Raw genomic sequence first — 16,913 nt, 5'->3', positions numbered from 1 at the left:
TGCATGACATCTTTTGTCCTACGCTCCCGTGGCAGCGGGGTCCTAATGGAAACTAAGGGATATTGAGGCCTCCTTTTAATAGAGAACCGGACCAAAGCATTAGCACTTAGTGAATACATTAACTCGTGAAACTACGGTATTCACCGAAAAGAATCCCAGTTATTGTCATCCTAGGGGATGCAGAACATAACTCATAATAGGTGTCTACATATTGCAAGATAGGATCAAGAACGCATATATATTCATGAAAACATAATAGGTTCATATCTGAAATTATGGTACTCGGGCCCTAGTGACAAGCATTAAGCATAGCAAAGTCATATCAACATCAATCTCAGAACATAGTGGATACTAGGGATCAAACCCTAACAAAACTAACTTGATTACATGGTAGGTCTCATCCAACCCATCACCGTCTAGCAAGCCTACGATGGAATTACTCACGAACGATGTAGAGAATCAAGAAATTGGTGATGAAGGATGGTTGGTGATGACGACGGCGTTGATTTCCCCTCTCCGGAGCCGAAATCAGACTCCAGATCTGCCCTCCCGAGGAAGAACAAGAGGTGGCGGCGGCTCCGTATTGTAAAACACGATGAACTCTTCTCTTCTATTTTTTCTCCCCGGATAGGAATATATAGGAGTGGAAACGAGGTCGGAGGAGCCACATGGGCCCCACAAGCCAGGGGGCGCCCTAGGGGGCACCCTGCATGCTTGTGGCATGTTGGTGGCTCCTCTCTAGTTGATTCCTTCGCCAATATTTTTTATTAATTCCAAAAATATTTTGCGTAAATTTTCAGGTTAATCTGAGAACTTTTATTTCTGCACAAAAATAACACCAAGACAATTGTGCTAAAAACATCGTCAGTCCGGGTTAGTTCCATTCAAATCATGCAAATTAGAGTCCAAAACAAGGGCAAAAGAGTTTTGGAAAAGTAGATACGTTGGAGATGTATGAACTCCCCAAGCTTAAACCTTTGCTTGTCCTCAAGCAATTCAGTTGATAAACTGAAAGTGATAAAGAAAAACTTTTACAAACTCTATTTGATCTTGTTGTCGTAAATATGTCTAACTGATGCTCAGATCTTCAGCTAAGATTATAGACTAACCACATTCACAATAACATTTAGGTCTCATATTTACTTATATCAATGGAATAATCAACTAGCGAGCAATAATAATAAGTCTCGGATGACAATAGTTTTATCAAAACAATCATAATACAATATGATAAACTAGTATCTCGCTAGCCCTTTCTGAGACCACAAAACATAAATGCAGAGCACCTCCGAAGAACAAGGACTAACTAGACATTGTAATTCATGGTAAAAGAGATCTAGTCATACTCATACTCAATATCAATTAATAACAAAGCATACAAATGACAGATGTGCTCTATAAATGGTGCCCTTTTATAGGAAGAGGATGAATCAACAGTGAAGTAAAATAGATAGGCCCTTCGCACAGGGAAGCATTGATTTACAAAGGTGCTAGAGCTCGACTTTCAAAACAAGGATGAATCAAAATTTTGGGCGGTATGCTTTCATTGTCAACATAACAATTAAGAGATCTCGGTATCTTCCATGCTAGATACATTATAGGCGGTTCCCAAACAGAATAGTAAACTTTACTCCCCCTCCACCAATCAATCACACTCCACGGCGGGCCAAATCCACGGGTACCGTCCATACCAACAACATTCCTGGGGGAGTTTTGTTTCATTATATTTGATTTGACTTTGAGCATGGAACTCGGCATCCCGATTACCAGCCACTTTCTCGTGAATGATAGTTAATCAACACATATCTTGAGAATAACCCACCTGGCATGGAAGATACCGACAACCCCTAATCACTACATGAGCGATTCAGGCATACAATACAAAATATTTATTTGAAGGTTTAGAGTATGGCACATGCAAATTTACTTGGGACGGAGGTAAATACCGCATATAGGTAGGTATGGTGGACTCATATGAAACAACTTTTGGGTTTATGAAAATGGATGCACAAGCAGTATTTCCACTTAGTACAAGTGGAGGCTAGCAAGAGAGTGGGAATCGACCAACTAGAGAGCGACAATGGTCATACACATGCTTTGAGATTAACCAACATTGAATGCAAGCATGAGTAGGATATAAATCACCATGAACATAAACATCATGGAGGCTATGTTGGTTTTGTTTCAACTACTTGCGTGAACATGTGCCAAGTCAAGCCACTCGAATCATTCGGAGGAGGATACCATTCTATCATACTACATCACAACCATTTTAATATGCATGTTGACACTCAAGACAAACCATTATTAACTCCTAGCTAATTAAGCATGGTATAAGTAACTATAATCTCTAATTGTCATTGCAAACATATTCAATCCATAACAAGCTGAATCCAGAACAATGAGCTAATCATATTTACAAAAACAAAATAGGTCGAGTTCATACCAGCTTTTCTCCATCTCCGTCACTTCATCATATATCGTCATTATTGCCTTTCACTTGAACGACCGAACGATGTGAATAATAATAAGAGTGCACGTGCATTGGACTAAGCTGGAATCTGCAAGCAATACTCAAAAGGAGAAGACAAGGTAATATGGGCTCTCTGATAGATAAACGATCATGAATATGAGAGCCACTCAGCATTTCATCGTGGTCTTCTCCTTACGACCCAAAGAAGAAATAAAAACTATTTATACGGGAAAGCCCCCAACTAGCAAAAGAAGACCGAGAAATCTTTTTGGGTTTTCTTTTATCACTACAACTAAACAAACTAGAAGGTAAAGCTAGAACTAATTATTTTTGGATTTTCTCAGGGTTAATGAAACACACAAGAAGAAAACAAAAAGAAGAAATAAACTACCATGGATGGTACAATGAAAAAGTATGAACAACGACAACTAGAGTGAGTGTGTGAACATGAATGTAATGTCGGTGAGAAATACGTACTCCCTCAAGCTTAGGCTTTTGGCCTAAGTTGGTCTAAGGCCATGGCTGGAAATAACCTTCTCCTGGATACTCCGGGGGACACTGAGGGTTCCACTGGTTTGCGAGCTCCTGCGGCTCCCACTGAAAATATGGAACCTGATATGGTTCGAGGGCTGGTGCAGGCTCAGGTGTTGGGGTTTGCGACATGCCCCAATATTTGGAAATGTCCTCGGGCATAATAGTGTACCTGCCTGAATGGATATCGAACAAAGAAGAAGCAGGCAAAGCAATAATCTCACAAGTACACTGACTAAATACTAAGTTATAAAGCAGCCTCTTATCGTTATCTTTCTTAATAAAATCATGTGCTACCATCCTATCATAATCTAAATATTTTATAGGAAGTGGCATTTCCTCTTCCTCGTCAAGCCTAATAGGTATCTCAAAGTGTTTAGCTAAACGAGATGCATAGATACCTCCGAATATAGGGCCCTTCGAACAGTTTAAGTTCAGCTGTTGGGCCACTATAGCGTCCAGACTAAAACTTCATAACCCCAAGGCAACCACAACTGGGCCGCTAGGGGTTGCCGGCCAACTGCATGCATTGTAACCGACTGCGATTGCATGGCCGCTAACACAACTGCAACTCATGATGAGAGGTGGTTCTCAGCCAGTTTCATATCCACCACTAGAGTTGCAACTGCAAGTGTTGCAACCTGACTGCAATTGCATGGCTCGCAATGGGGCTGCAGTTGGGTCAGTAGGAGGATTGTGAGTCATTTGCACGTTCACCATTAGACATGCAACTGCATGCCCCCCAACACGATCGAAACTACATGATTCCCAACACAACTGCAACTTGGCTAATAATGCTTGTCGACCAACTACAAGCATTGTAACTCGACTTTAGCATGTCCCTAACACAACTACAACTTGTGGCGAGAGGAGGTTGTCGGCCAATTAGATGTTCATATTTTTTAAAATGTTCATTTTTCTTTACTCTAGTTTTCAACTTAAAAAAATTGTAACCCAACATTTTAAAAATCATGATGTTGTCAATCATTGGTTGATCAGTTGTGTAGTGCTAATTAGGACAACTTGGCTCATATGTGGGCTAGAGTTTAATATTGAGGAAAAGAGAAGAAATTAGGACAAGTCAACCAAGCCCAATATTTCTCAACAAAAAACCTAAGCCCAGTCCACCTACATGCATGACAACCTCGCCTCTACGTGGGAAGAAATCAGGACGAACGAGTCAAACATCAATAGAGAAAAATTAAAAGAATTAAACCGTATGACATTAACTGAAAAAATACAACCAACAATAGTTTATAAATACTTAAATGTGTCAATGCCATATACAAACAGAAAATAAAACATCAAGCAACCACCGCCTTGACCCACACGGGAAAAGAAACTAGTTGGGATGTGGCCTTCAACAAAAATTGGGTAGGAACCACAATAGATGATACCCCCCCGGAAATAGGAATGGATGTATCTAGATGTATTTTAGTTCTAGGTACATTCGTTTTTATTAATTTGTGCGACAAGTAATTCCGACAGAGAGAATATTAGGTTTTCCTTGAAAAAAATGATACTAGAAGGGTTGGGCGCGCTTTGCTGCGCCGTTGAATTTTTTGGGATTTTCAAATTTCTTTAATCATTCTACTTCAAATAATACGATGTATTACTTTTTTGGAAAGTCAAACTTCTTTCAATCTGATTAAATTTGTAGAGCAAAATTCATATATCAAATTGGTGTTATTAGATTCATCAGGAAACAAATTATCATATTTTTTGTTTAATATTGTGGAAGTCAATATTTTTGGTTCTCAACTTGGTCAAAAGTATATAAATTTGACTTTTCAAAAAACTAATAATCCTTATATTTTGAAATTGATGGAGTATTTAGCTTGGCCGGTGGGGGAGACGATGGAGTGTGTTTTATGTTTATTTATAATGCGGTTATTTGGTGGGCCTTTCGTGGTCTGATTTTGTGTTATCCACTAATCAATTCATATTTACGTGGAGATATTTTTTATCGTTGGTTGTGTGTACTTTATTTGGCTACAATATCATGTGGTGACGCTTTTTTTTACGAACATGCGTCTACGAGGGGTTAATATATTTTTATAGACCGGTTATTGCTGATTGATTTGAAAAATCGTTGGCCCGATCAAAGTTTTAAACCAAATCTAAAATTGAATTCCTCAATCGAATGAAAGAGTTTGAAATTGGGAAACATGAAGAATTAAAATAAATTAATAGAAGAGATCCTTGAAAAATTGTTGACCCGGTTAAAATTGGGTGATCCAATATGAAGTTGAAGCCTCAATTAACTACAAAGATTAAAAATTAGGAATCATGATCTATTGTATAAAAAAATAAATAAAAAAATTGTTGATCCAGTCAAATCGATGATCCGTTTTCAAATTGATGACCTCAATTAAACGAAAGGCCTTCAATCTTAGGGATTAATGGACATAGGGAGTATTGGGTTTTTCTTAAAAATAATAATATTAGGTAAATGAGATCAAACTATATCTTATCTAGAGGAGTTCTAGCCACTTTCATATGTGTTTATCAATTCTAGTATACATTTTTCTAGCCAAAAATTGATCAAAAGCAAAAATCTCTCGACTAAAAATTTAGCAACTAACTTTATCTGCACCAAAAAAAAAAAAAAACTAGTACAGAGTTGAAGCCATGACGGTGACGCAGGAGAGCCGTCCATCGGTTAGCCCGACGCCTTCGTACCCTTCTTCCTCGTGTGCTCCGCCCGACCGCGACGCGCCCGCCGTGCTCCTCGCTCTTGCTTTGAGCTTCCAAAGCCCCAAACCCGCCGCTACAAATAACCCCTCTCCTCCTCGCACGCCACGCTGCCCCCTCTGGCTTACCGACTCTCCTCCGCCTCCGCCTCCGCCTCCCTCCGCTACCTCATGGCCGCCGCCACCGCAGCCGCCGTCTCCTCCCCGGCGGTCACCGCCCCCTTGCCTCGCGCCGCCTCGTCCTCGGCGCGCCGGGGGTTCGTCTCCTTCGGCGGGGCCGCCGCCCGTACGTCCGCGCTCCGATCCGACCGCCTCCGGGCAGCCGCCGCCGGCTTCTCCTCTGGTAACGGCTCTTCTCTTCGGTTGTCGTGATGTCGTCGCGCTGGTTTGGTTAGGCCACTCGGGGGTCTGAGATCTAGCTGTTGTAGCGTGGCGCGGTGAGCAATCTAGGATAGGGATGTAACATGTTTGCTCCTGAAATTTGGGGAGGATCTAATAGGAGTCCATGAGCACTGGGAGCAAACACTACTGTTGTGCGTCGTTAAGCGTTATCAAGTGTCCCCGTTTAAATTTAGTGAGAAATGGTACTCTTGTACGAGTGAGATCAGGGTTGAAAATATTCTATTAGAACGTCGCTGGGAGATGATGAAAAAACGCCACCGTGTTGTAAAAACGGCCGTTTACTCCATTTTGGGCCCAAAAAGCGTGCTCCAACAGCGGCTGTATATGTAAACGTTGTTGCAAATTTTTTGAGGGCAGGTCTAAATTTTGGCTCCTGCTGCGGCATATTTGCAATGCGGCTACGGCTGTTGTAAAAACACAGGCCACATGAAAAACGGCCGTTTAGGTCACTTTGTGCCAAAAATGCCGCTCCAACAGATGATGAATATGCAAAAACGCAGCCGTGATGAAAAAAGACCGTTCAACGCACCACTTCTACATCATGGCTCATGCGGTGATTTAAAATCTTCTCTCTCCTACCCCATAATAGTTTTTACATCACCAACTTATTCATCACCTGTTGGAGGTGCTTGGGTGTGTTGCTTACTTAACAAAAATCTGGGTTTTTGCAATGTCAGATGCACCAGATGAATTTATTGTCTATGGAGTGCTCTACTTTGTTTTGGCTCTCGACTGAGTGTCAAACTTAAGTGCTCCCTCTGTACACAGATGTAGGATGTTTTTGCAGTTTCAATTAAGCTGCAAAAAGTCCTACCATTTGTTTACAGAGGGAGTAGATGGTTGAACAATTTAAGCACCATTATAACTTTGTTAGCAATAGAGTCTCTCTTCTCTCTCCCCCCCTCTCTCTCTCAGCAATCATGCAGGTGTAAATTCTGTGCTAAATTGTCTGTTGGGAGCTTCTTTGTCTGTACATTTTGCAGTACTTAGCAATGTATCTGCAGGTGTGCGCACCCACGTCGCTGCTGTTGAACAAGCAGTCGTGCACGATGCTACAGAGCTGGAAGCTCCAGTTGTTGTTGTTACGGGTGCTTCCAGAGGGATCGGAAAAGCTGTTGCATTGGCTCTTGGAAAAGCTGGCTGCAAGGTGAGCTACTTCGCAGAAAGAGTCGCTTTCCCTGTCCCCCCCCCCCCCCCCCCCCCCCCCCCCCCCCCGCTGTAATTACCACTTCACATTCTTCTAACTCAAGGCAATAGTTACTTCTAGATGGCCATATATGTGGTTGTATACTTACAACTATCTGTTTTTTTTAATAAAAGGGGTTCCCCCCTTGTTCCATATTTTTTGTTATAGCTTCTGTCTGCATATGAAAATAGCCATTTACTCCCCAAACCCCACGGACCTAACGGCGACTTTACCTGCAGGTCCTAGTGAATTATGCACGATCCTCGAAAGAGGCTGAAGCAGTCTCTGAAGAGGTGAGCTGGTTAATTAATACATAATATTGGCATATACTCCCTCCGTTCCTAAATATAAGTCTTTTTAGAAATTTCACTAGAGGACTACATACGAAGCAAAATGAGTTAATCTACATTCTAATGTATGTGTATAGATCCGTATGTAGTCTTCTAGTGGAACCTCTAAAAAGACTTATATTTAGGAACGGAGGGAGTATATATTTTGAATAGTATCCGTTTGCCTGTTTGTTAATTTGCATCATACAATTAGAAGATATACAAACGCACTGTAACTGGTGATTGCCATAAGGATTATTAAATAGTTGTTTCAGTTGGCAGTGCAGCTAGATCAGATATTTTCATTGCTGAACTTTTCTCACCAACTTGAGATATTTTAGTCTGCATCGTTCTTTCAAGGTTGGCCTCGTACAGGAATGCATGCAATTATTATCGTTTCTGACCAATCTGAGTAAGCAACAACACAGTTGTGCTGAATTTTCGTTCTCATTTAGGATCAAGTAAACAGCACCCTTGTGTTATTGAACCATCAAATGCAATGTGAAATATAGTCATTGGGTATTAGTTTGATGAATTTCATTGGCCCATCGTAATTTCGTTTTTAGACTAGTCTATGATAACAATAATAGTTCACAAAGGCTAAAAGAATTAAATTGTAATTTTCCAATGTCAATTCACAACATCCAGATTTCCTTTTTGCATAAACAAAAGTTTATAGCTATTTTAGCTCAGTTACGATTGAAATTTGGTATAATCCCTTCCCAGACCCCACCTTGCGTGGGAGCTTCTATGCACTGGGTCTGTCCTACGATTGAAATTTGGTGATAGTTATCTACCTAAAAATATACTGATACCGGCATTCAGAAAAACGTTATTGGTTTCTGGAGAGGCACCTAATTTTTTTATCTGTTAAATTACTTCCTTTTCGTTCATCTTTTATTCTGCTAAGCCTAAAGGCACTGATATATTTATAATGTAATGCTTTTTTTTTTCAGATTGAAGCATCTGGTGGTCAGGCTATTACCTTTGGAGGAGATGTTTCTAAAGAAGCTGATGTAGAATCTATGATGAAAGCAGTAAGTGCAATTTTTTCATGGATGAAAAATGTTTTTCCTTTTACCTATATATTGATCAGATTATATAAACTCGGTTATCATTAGTTTATGTATTTTACCAGGCTCTTGATAAATGGGGAACAATTGACATCCTGGTAAATAATGCAGGTAGGTACCAATGGTTAGTTTGCACCAGTTTAGCTTTCTCTTCTGTTATTTTTTTTCTGTATGTGAAATAACATTCTGTAAACAGGGATTACGAGGGATACATTGTTGATGAGGATGAAGAAATCTCAGTGGCAAGATGTAATTGATCTAAATCTTACTGGTGTTTTCCTCTGTACACAGGTTTGTTTTTGCCCGTTTATTTGTTCTTTATTTTTTTGAAAATTTTGCTACTTGAATTATGTTTATGCTTCTTACAACTTGCACATTACAGGCTGCCACAAAAGTAATGATGAAGAAGAAAAAGGTATATTTTTTGTTTCATTCTTTGAATTGGTTTGTTCAATTTTGCTACCATGAGCTTACTTTATTGCAGTTTTAACTTTTTTTATGGTATGCATTAGCTACTGGTCCTATTAAGAATGTACTGCAAATACATATGGCATATTTTGTCCATTGTTAAATAAACGTGTTCATTACTTTGCGCACTCTCTGATATGCAAACCTTGGTCTCTAATATTTACATGAATAAGTAATATTCCCTCCAATGCATAATAAGTGTCGCAGGTTTGAACTAAAGTTGAACTAACCTTAATTCAAAACTGTGACGCTTATTTTGGATCGGAGGGAGTAGACTACATCAAGAATATATTGTGAAGTCATTATTCATGGCAAACCTAATGGTACCGTTACCACCTACCTAACATTTTTTTTGCATTAGTTGTCAATGATGGAGAAGTTTTGACTGCACGCTTTCTGAAGTGTCATTTATTTTAGAACAAAGTTAGTATGAAAAATATGAGCTTGTAGTAGACTATTAGGGTGTGTTTGGTTCCAGAAGTAAGTGGAATGTCATGGAACCGTTCCATACCTTAGGAATGGAACGATTCCATCTTGGTGTTTTGCTAGAAGAGAATGAGGTAGGATGGAATGGTTCTTGGGGTCAGAATGCTAAAATTTGATGCGCCGGACTTTAGGAAGAACGCTAAATTGACCACGACGGGTGGCATGTCCTGGGCGTCAAGGTCAATTTGGGAAGTGGCCTGACCTGAGTCTCCGGCCCTCTCGTCTTCCTCCGGCAGCCCGGTAGAGAGGCCGCACGGCCCAGCTGTTCGCCCGCTGATGCGGAACGGAGGGGGCTTGGTGGCGTAGAACTTGGAGCGGTGGTCACTGGATGGATTTCTGCAGCCTCCTGGTGGAGATGGCGGCTACTTGCACTGCCTCTGCGCGCAGGTGGAGCTCAAGCGTGGTGGCCGGCTGGATGCGACCCTCCCAGCAGCGCACGGCCGCAGCTCCCGATGCTTGGAGCGGCTGCTCCCAACGGCGCACGAGGCCGTGGCTATGTGTGAGGAGGGGAGGTCGTGGGAGCGGGCGGTTCCATATGGTCCGCTCGGAACGGCATAAACAGGGCATATGCCATTCCCTGGAATCGGTTGGTTCCGTTTTCTTGGACGATCCAAACGTGGGAATGGGCCCTGGGGACAGAACCGATCCTTGCCGTTCCACTTCGTGACAGAAATCTAACACACCCTTGGATCTAAACTTAAGTTCTGTCACACTTCAAATAGCAAGTCGCCGAGTCTCCGTTGACCACCAGACCCCTCTCAGTTACGAGCTTACATTCCTTTATTTCATGACTCAGCTTAATTTCTTAGCTGAAGGACATGGAAGGCCTCCTTACGTTGCTCTGAAAGAGAAAATTTATAAGGCCTTACCATGTTGCTACTGCATGAGCTATGTGTCCAAATTAAGAGTAGTAGTTTGTTCCTTTTAGTTAGGACTTAGGATACTGTTTTTCTTGCTCTGACACAAAAGAAGCTCTGCGCAGAAGGCACCTTATTAAATTTTCTGTTGTCCGTGGTAAGATACTTACTTTATGTTTAATGCAGGGAAGAGTCATCAACATAGCATCAGTTGTTGGTCTTACTGGCAATGCTGGTCAAGCTAATTACAGTGCTGCCAAGGCTGGAGTCATTGGTTTCACAAAAACAGTTGCTAGGGAATATGCAAGCAGGAATATCAATGTGCACTCTCTGTCTTTTCATCATTAGTTCGTAAATCATAAAACCGTAGGCCAACTTCTGAACAGTTGTGAATACTCAGGTGAATGCAATCGCACCTGGATTCATAGCATCAGACATGACCGCGGAACTTGGAGAGGAGCTTGAGAAGAGAATCTTGTCGACTATTCCCTTGGGTATGCATCTTAAGCTGTAACCTCTGATTAAAAATAGCATTGCTCCCATTCTGCTCCATTGTTCATAAATCATAGGTATAACAAAAGAGAAAACAACTCTTCGGAAAAACTTAGTGTTATGTTATGTACGTGTGTGTGCTCATGTGCACTATACCTACCAAGTGAATATTTTCAGTCAGCACTAATGCCTCGTTCAACTTCTTCACAGGGAGGTATGGACAGCCAGAGGAAGTTGCTGGGTTGGTTGAGTTCTTGGCCCTGAACCCGGCGGCCAGTTACATCACCGGGCAGGTTGGTGCAACTTTTACGCTGTTTGTGCCATTTGGTTATCTGAATTCTGAAGCTTAATAGGTTTATTATTGAACCATCTCTTGGCAGGTGCTTACCATCGATGGTGGGATGGTAATGTGAAACCTTTGAGCAAGCTTTGATGGAAGGTTGACATTTGCCCTGCCTAGCGGGATGTTTTAGTAATTTGCATCGAACAATTTTGGGCTGTAGATTTAGGTTTCCTCTTTTGAACTTTGTAATCCCATGCAGAATAAATCAGGTGTGACCATGTGAGGAAGTTCAGATTTGTGTTATGTCTTCAGCATCAATTTTAACTATTTCTCCGTTGGTCCACAGACCAAGTTTCGAAGATCTGTAGGAATGAAGTCTGAAATAAACGTTCAAGTTGTAGAGGCCGACAGAAACAAACCTTCACCTCTAAATCCCTGAAGTTGTCCTGTGTTTAGAGCACCTCTAGCAGCCCCGTAAAATGCCGACCTATAAAACTCATTTACACTTCGTGGAAAAACGGTTTTGCAGGTTGGTGTGGGCTGTGGCTGAGCAGATCCCGTATAGCTGAATATTTTGTTTTACACTTTTGCTATACGGGGTCTGCTCGCGTCAACCCATAAAACAGATGGGTTTTTATCATACATATGTCACATATTGAGGCAAGTTTGCACAATTTTTAAAAAGGGGATCGACGCATACGGTGGGTATGTTGGATTGTTTGCGAAGTAATCTTGCATCAACATCTTGTTCTCGAGATGGCGAATGTGAGGAATGTAAAGATGGCCGGCGGTCGATCCTTGACGATGGTTCGCAAGCAACGTCTTAACATCGAGCAAAAACCTCTCCCGAGGGTCCAATCTCTACTATTAAAGGAGGATCTGCCGTCGTGGTGATGGTTTGACCTCCTCTACCGATCCCACCTCGTGATCGATAGCCCACCCACTTCCTCGCACGATCGAACCTGTCGGACCCACCGCTACCCATGTTTTCTTCTAAGAAAATAAAACAACAAAAAATAACACCCGAGGAACATACGCCTCACCCCACGCCGCCATCTCCCCTCCCCTGCTCTCGATCTTGTTTTTCTCTTCGCTCCTAGAAAATTCACCGCCGCCGCCGCTACCCTCCTCGTGATTGCGGTGGCCGTGTTCCTGGTCGTGGATGACACCGCCCGCCCCGCACTCTCCTCTGCGGGATGTCCCTATGCCCCAGGAACATACACCCCACGGTTCAAGTATTATTTTTTTCGTCAACCCTCTTTGCGCGTTCGGCTGCATATCCAGCGGTGGCGCCACCGATTCGATCGGGGCATGATGCAGGACGATGGCGGAAGGGATCCGATAGGCGGGGGATGGCGGGGAAACGGCGAACGCCGACGCGAGGCGGATCATGTCGGGATCCATTGTTGTTGCGCGTAGTAGAGGCTGACGGCGACGTCGCCGATCCTATTGGGGCATGATGCAGGACGATGGCAGAAGGGATCCGGGAGGCGGAGGACGGCCGGGAAGCGGTGAACACCGGTGCGAGACGGGTCGGGATCCATCGCTGCGGCGCGTAGTGGAGGCTCGCGGTGGCGGCACTCCATGGCCGTGGCGGCTCGGTCTCCGGAAAGAAGAGACGAGTTGGGATGGAGAGAAGAGAAGGGAGAGTATGAACGATGCAGCTACCTGCTAGTTCGGCGACGGCTCTGGTAGCCGGATCTAGGTTTGAGTCCAATTTTTCTCCTCTCGGCTATACGATGGGGGTTGCCGAGCGGTCACTCTCCCTACCGCTGCCCTCCTCCCCTAGCTACACCTCCCTGCACTCATGGAGATGTCTTCCCCCTCGTATACGTCATCTCCGTGGAGGCCAGCGTCATGCTTTCTTCCCCTGGCCATGCTTGACCTCCTCCTCACTCACGATGCCCATTTTTAGTTACGTCAAGGCTGTGTTGCACAGGCTGGTCGGCTGCAGGTTTACGTTCAGTATAGAACATTAGTTTTCATGTAAATCTTGCTGATCCATTCATATGCGCTTTCCAGTGTACTTGCCAACTAGGGATCATCCATGTATGGTTGCCAATTGATAGAATTTTATCACTGCTCTATAATTTTTCCCATCATTTGCCATGTCATGTATGCTGGTCTGTTAATACATGATAAGTTCCTCGCGAGTGGGAACTATTAAAATAATTTAATTTGATAACTCTATGGCAATACAACTCGCATCAGAATGCTCAGTTTAACATAAGAATTTGGTTAGTGAGTCCATCTCATACAAAAGCTTGCATGCATTGGCACAATGGCACGGTTGGTTTATTACTTACGACGTGCACATCCATTGACACTATAGGTTGAGCCATCCATATAATTGTTTAGTCCATTGTTAAGATCACACATGCAATGCTTTTTTTTATTTCTAATGAGATTTCGGTAATATCATTTCGACTGGCCTCATCTGAAACTAATAAGGTATTTTCAGTGGACAAACCCTTGTTATTACTTGTTCTTGTTTTATGTTGACAATCATCCTGTAGAATAACCTACTCAGTCAAAATATTTTCTCAACATCTAATGTCGTTAGACTTTTTAGCGATCTAGATCATCTTCCTTTTGTGAAGTCAGGAAGAATGTAACCAGACGGCCATATTTAATCATATTTTTGGTAAATTTATATCATTGCCTAGCAGCTTAGTTCTTACTATGCGACCATCATAGAAGAAAATACCTGGCTATGCTTCTGAGCAAGAGACTTTGTTTATATAATTTATGTAGATTAACCTTGGAATCTCCTCTTTTATATTTTTATTTCAGGGCTCTTACTATGCGACCTCTTTTATAATTTATGCAGATTAACCAGGTAATAAAAATGGAAGCATGTTGCATAATTCACAATGTCTTTCCTGACCACAGTTGATGTGGGTAACCATGTGTAGAACATGAACTCATAACGTGGCATACCTGATGGTTACTTAGTAGAAAAAGAGATGACGGATTTCTAAGGTTCTAATATGGTTTCTAAACCAAAGGTATGCACCTCTTGCATACCACATTTTTAATCAATGTTTAATTATTCCCATTCCTTGGATGCTTAGGTGTTGTTTTTGTCAATTTTGTACCAAGAGAAGTAGCATGAGGATCTATACTGGATGCATTCTTCCATTGAAGTAGAACTTTGCATATATGTAAAGATTGGATTATGCATGGTGTATGATGGAAAATAATACAAAATAGTTTGAGCTAATTGTTGTCTCATATTTGTCTTCTGAAGAGGGGGAGCTTTTGTCTTTTTATTAGTAGGAAAAGGAGAAACAAGATGTGTGTCCAGAAAAATAGAACCAATAGAGGAAGTGTTGAAACATGACAAATACAAGTAGAGCCATATTGGTATATTACACCGTGGCAACACACAGACATTTAGCTAGTTCCATCTAAAATTACAAATACAAGCGCCACATGAACCACTATGCATATCGCATATGAATGCAGCAAAAACCGTACAAGCCGCCTTTAAATCACCATCTGCATATTGTTTGCTTGCTGTATATTGGTTAGTTGCATGAAGAAACTAATTTTGATCGTTGTTTGATTGGCCGCATTGCATTAGGTGCACATAGGATATGTTGTTTGGTTGCAAAGGTGGCCTCATCACTTTTAATTAGTGGTGACCTTATCATACACAATTCTAACAGTTCCACTCCTAGCTATGAAACAAATTACGATTCATCCTATCTACTATCAAATGACAGTACATATTATTAAGAGTCATATGGCTGAATGGGAGAAGTTCATCATCCATCGTCTTCCTCTTCTTCTTCTTCTTCTTCTTCTTCTTCTTCTTCTTCTTCTTCTTCTTCTTCTTCTGATAGTTGTTCTTCTTCCTCTTTTGCTGCTGCTGCTAGTTGTTTCTCTTCCTCTTTTGTTGCTGCTTCTTCCTCTTGTGCTGCTCTTACTATTCTTCTCCATTTTCTTCTTCAGATCCTTATCTGACCTCTATTATCCCACATTGTGTGTGTGTGCCCATTTCATCCTTTTGGTCTTTCAGGCTTTGTTGTCAAATGCCTCCACACCATGGCCATCGAGGTCAACATCGTCAGGCGTCACATCTTCCTCCTCACGCACCATTTTATCACAACTCCATTGCACGATCCAGTTATGCAGAATGCAACATGCAAGAACAAGCTTAACCCAAGTAGAGTAAGGGTGGAATGGCTTTTGATCCAGGATCTTGAACATGTTCTGCAAAGCTCCAAATGCCCTCTTAATAGTTACTCTAAGACTGGAATGTCTTAGATCGAACAACTCATGTGTAGTCATAGGATAGTTCATACCAAATAACTCATTCAGGCCTCGTTTGGTTAGCAGCTAAACCACGTGGTTTGCGTGGGATCTCGGCCCAATCCACGTGGGTCGTTTCAGGTCGGGAATTGTTCCACGTGGGTCTTATTTTGTTGTTTGGTTTGGGCCACGGTGGGGAAGATCCCGGCCCAAAGCACGTCGGTCCGCTACATTCCACGGGGTCCAGAAAAATCATCTCAGACGCGTGGAACTAAATCCACGAGACGAGCGCAGAGACCTAGGGTTGACGAGGCAAAAGTGGCGGCGGCGACGCGGTGCCTCCGGCCACGACAACGAGCGGCGACGCGGTGCCTCCGGCGACCACGACGGCTTCCTTCTCTCCGGTAAATCCTCCCCTTTTTCTTGCCGATCTGCTGCATCTTTGCTTCGTCGCCGGCGCTTGACAAAATCGCCGTGGGGCTCGAGTACAACTGGAGGGAGTAGGAGAGAGGGAGTGAGTGAGAGATGGAGAGAGGGACTGAGGGCGGCTGCACTGGAGAGGTCGCCGGTGTCGGCCGCGCTCTCGGGGACTGAGGGCGCCAGCGTGCTGACCGTGGTGGACTGGACGGGGAAAAGGTACGAGGTCAAGATCGATCCCGGGACCGTGCTGACCGTGGTGGACTGGACCATGCTGACCGTGCGTGTGCCCCAGCACCATAGATCTCCTTTCCAGCAGCCTTGATCCCGGGCGAGATAAGAATCAGAGAGTACCTATGTTATTTGTCAGATGAGCAACTAAACTCCGCCATTGCAGTGTACATTTAGATGCAAATGCGCTATCATTTTGTTTTAGTTTAAATATAGCAACCTCTGCCTTAAGTTAGAATGCATTTTTTGGAGTGAGAAGAAACATTCGTCTCAAAGTGTGTTCATCTGTGGGGCTGTCAGAATTAGCAACTATGTTTTCTTGTTGGTAGCAACTGTCAAGTAACATTTGGAATACTCGCACTTGGGATCTTTGAGGTCATTGTTAGAAAAGGGGTAATCTTAGTAATAACTTTGCAAAATGCAAAGCCCCATCGTTAATGGAATGTAGCATGTTTGGGTGCTCCCAAAAGTGGCGTTGCTCCCATTTTGGGTTACTGTCAGAAATTTAAGATGACATATTCTGCAATTAATTGCTCCCATTTTGGATTTAAGAAAACAACTATTCACTCGACACCGGCAAGGGCTCTACTCATAATAACTGGGCTAGCACATACAGTAGAAGCCTATATTTATTCAGAGAACAAAAACAACCTATTTAAAGCACAGTTGCATAATGCACAGCATCTATACGCTTTTTTACATGATGATTCAGACTGTTTGTAGTAGATTGTGTAG

At 42.5% G+C, this 16,913-nt stretch overlaps 1 protein-coding gene across 1 annotated transcript; it reads left to right on the top strand.

Moving 5' to 3' along the window:
* Positions 1 to 5,645: 5,645 nt before the first annotated feature.
* LOC123426493 (3-oxoacyl-[acyl-carrier-protein] reductase 4-like) lies at positions 5,646 to 11,576 on the top strand. Its single transcript, XM_045110334.1, has 11 exons — positions 5,646 to 6,040; positions 7,104 to 7,246; positions 7,525 to 7,578; positions 8,571 to 8,651; positions 8,753 to 8,798; positions 8,884 to 8,978; positions 9,070 to 9,102; positions 10,685 to 10,819; positions 10,899 to 10,992; positions 11,201 to 11,283; positions 11,371 to 11,576. Exons 1-11 carry the CDS (start codon positions 5,869 to 5,871, stop codon positions 11,401 to 11,403), a joined length of 969 nt encoding a protein of 322 aa, XP_044966269.1. The 5' UTR covers positions 5,646 to 5,868; the 3' UTR covers positions 11,404 to 11,576.
* Positions 11,577 to 16,913: the final 5,337 nt, after the last annotated feature.

This window comes from Hordeum vulgare, chromosome 2H (genome assembly GCF_904849725.1).
Source record: "Hordeum vulgare subsp. vulgare chromosome 2H, MorexV3_pseudomolecules_assembly, whole genome shotgun sequence".
Classification (NCBI taxonomy): Eukaryota; Viridiplantae; Streptophyta; class Magnoliopsida; order Poales; family Poaceae; genus Hordeum; species Hordeum vulgare.
This window is presented reverse-complemented; position numbering and strand designations above follow the sequence as displayed.

Excerpts from the sequence above, each read along its gene's own strand:
- LOC123426493 (XM_045110334.1), top strand. The coding sequence starts at position 5,869 with ATGGCCGCCGCCACCGCAGCCGCCGTCTCCTCCCCGGCGGTCACCGCC. Across the intron at positions 8,979-9,069 it reads GTGTTTTCCTCTGTACACAG|GCTGCCACAAAAGTAATGAT; the intron begins GTTTGTTTTTGC and ends TGCACATTACAG. Across the intron at positions 10,820-10,898 it reads ATGCAAGCAGGAATATCAAT|GTGAATGCAATCGCACCTGG; the intron begins GTGCACTCTCTG and ends GTGAATACTCAG.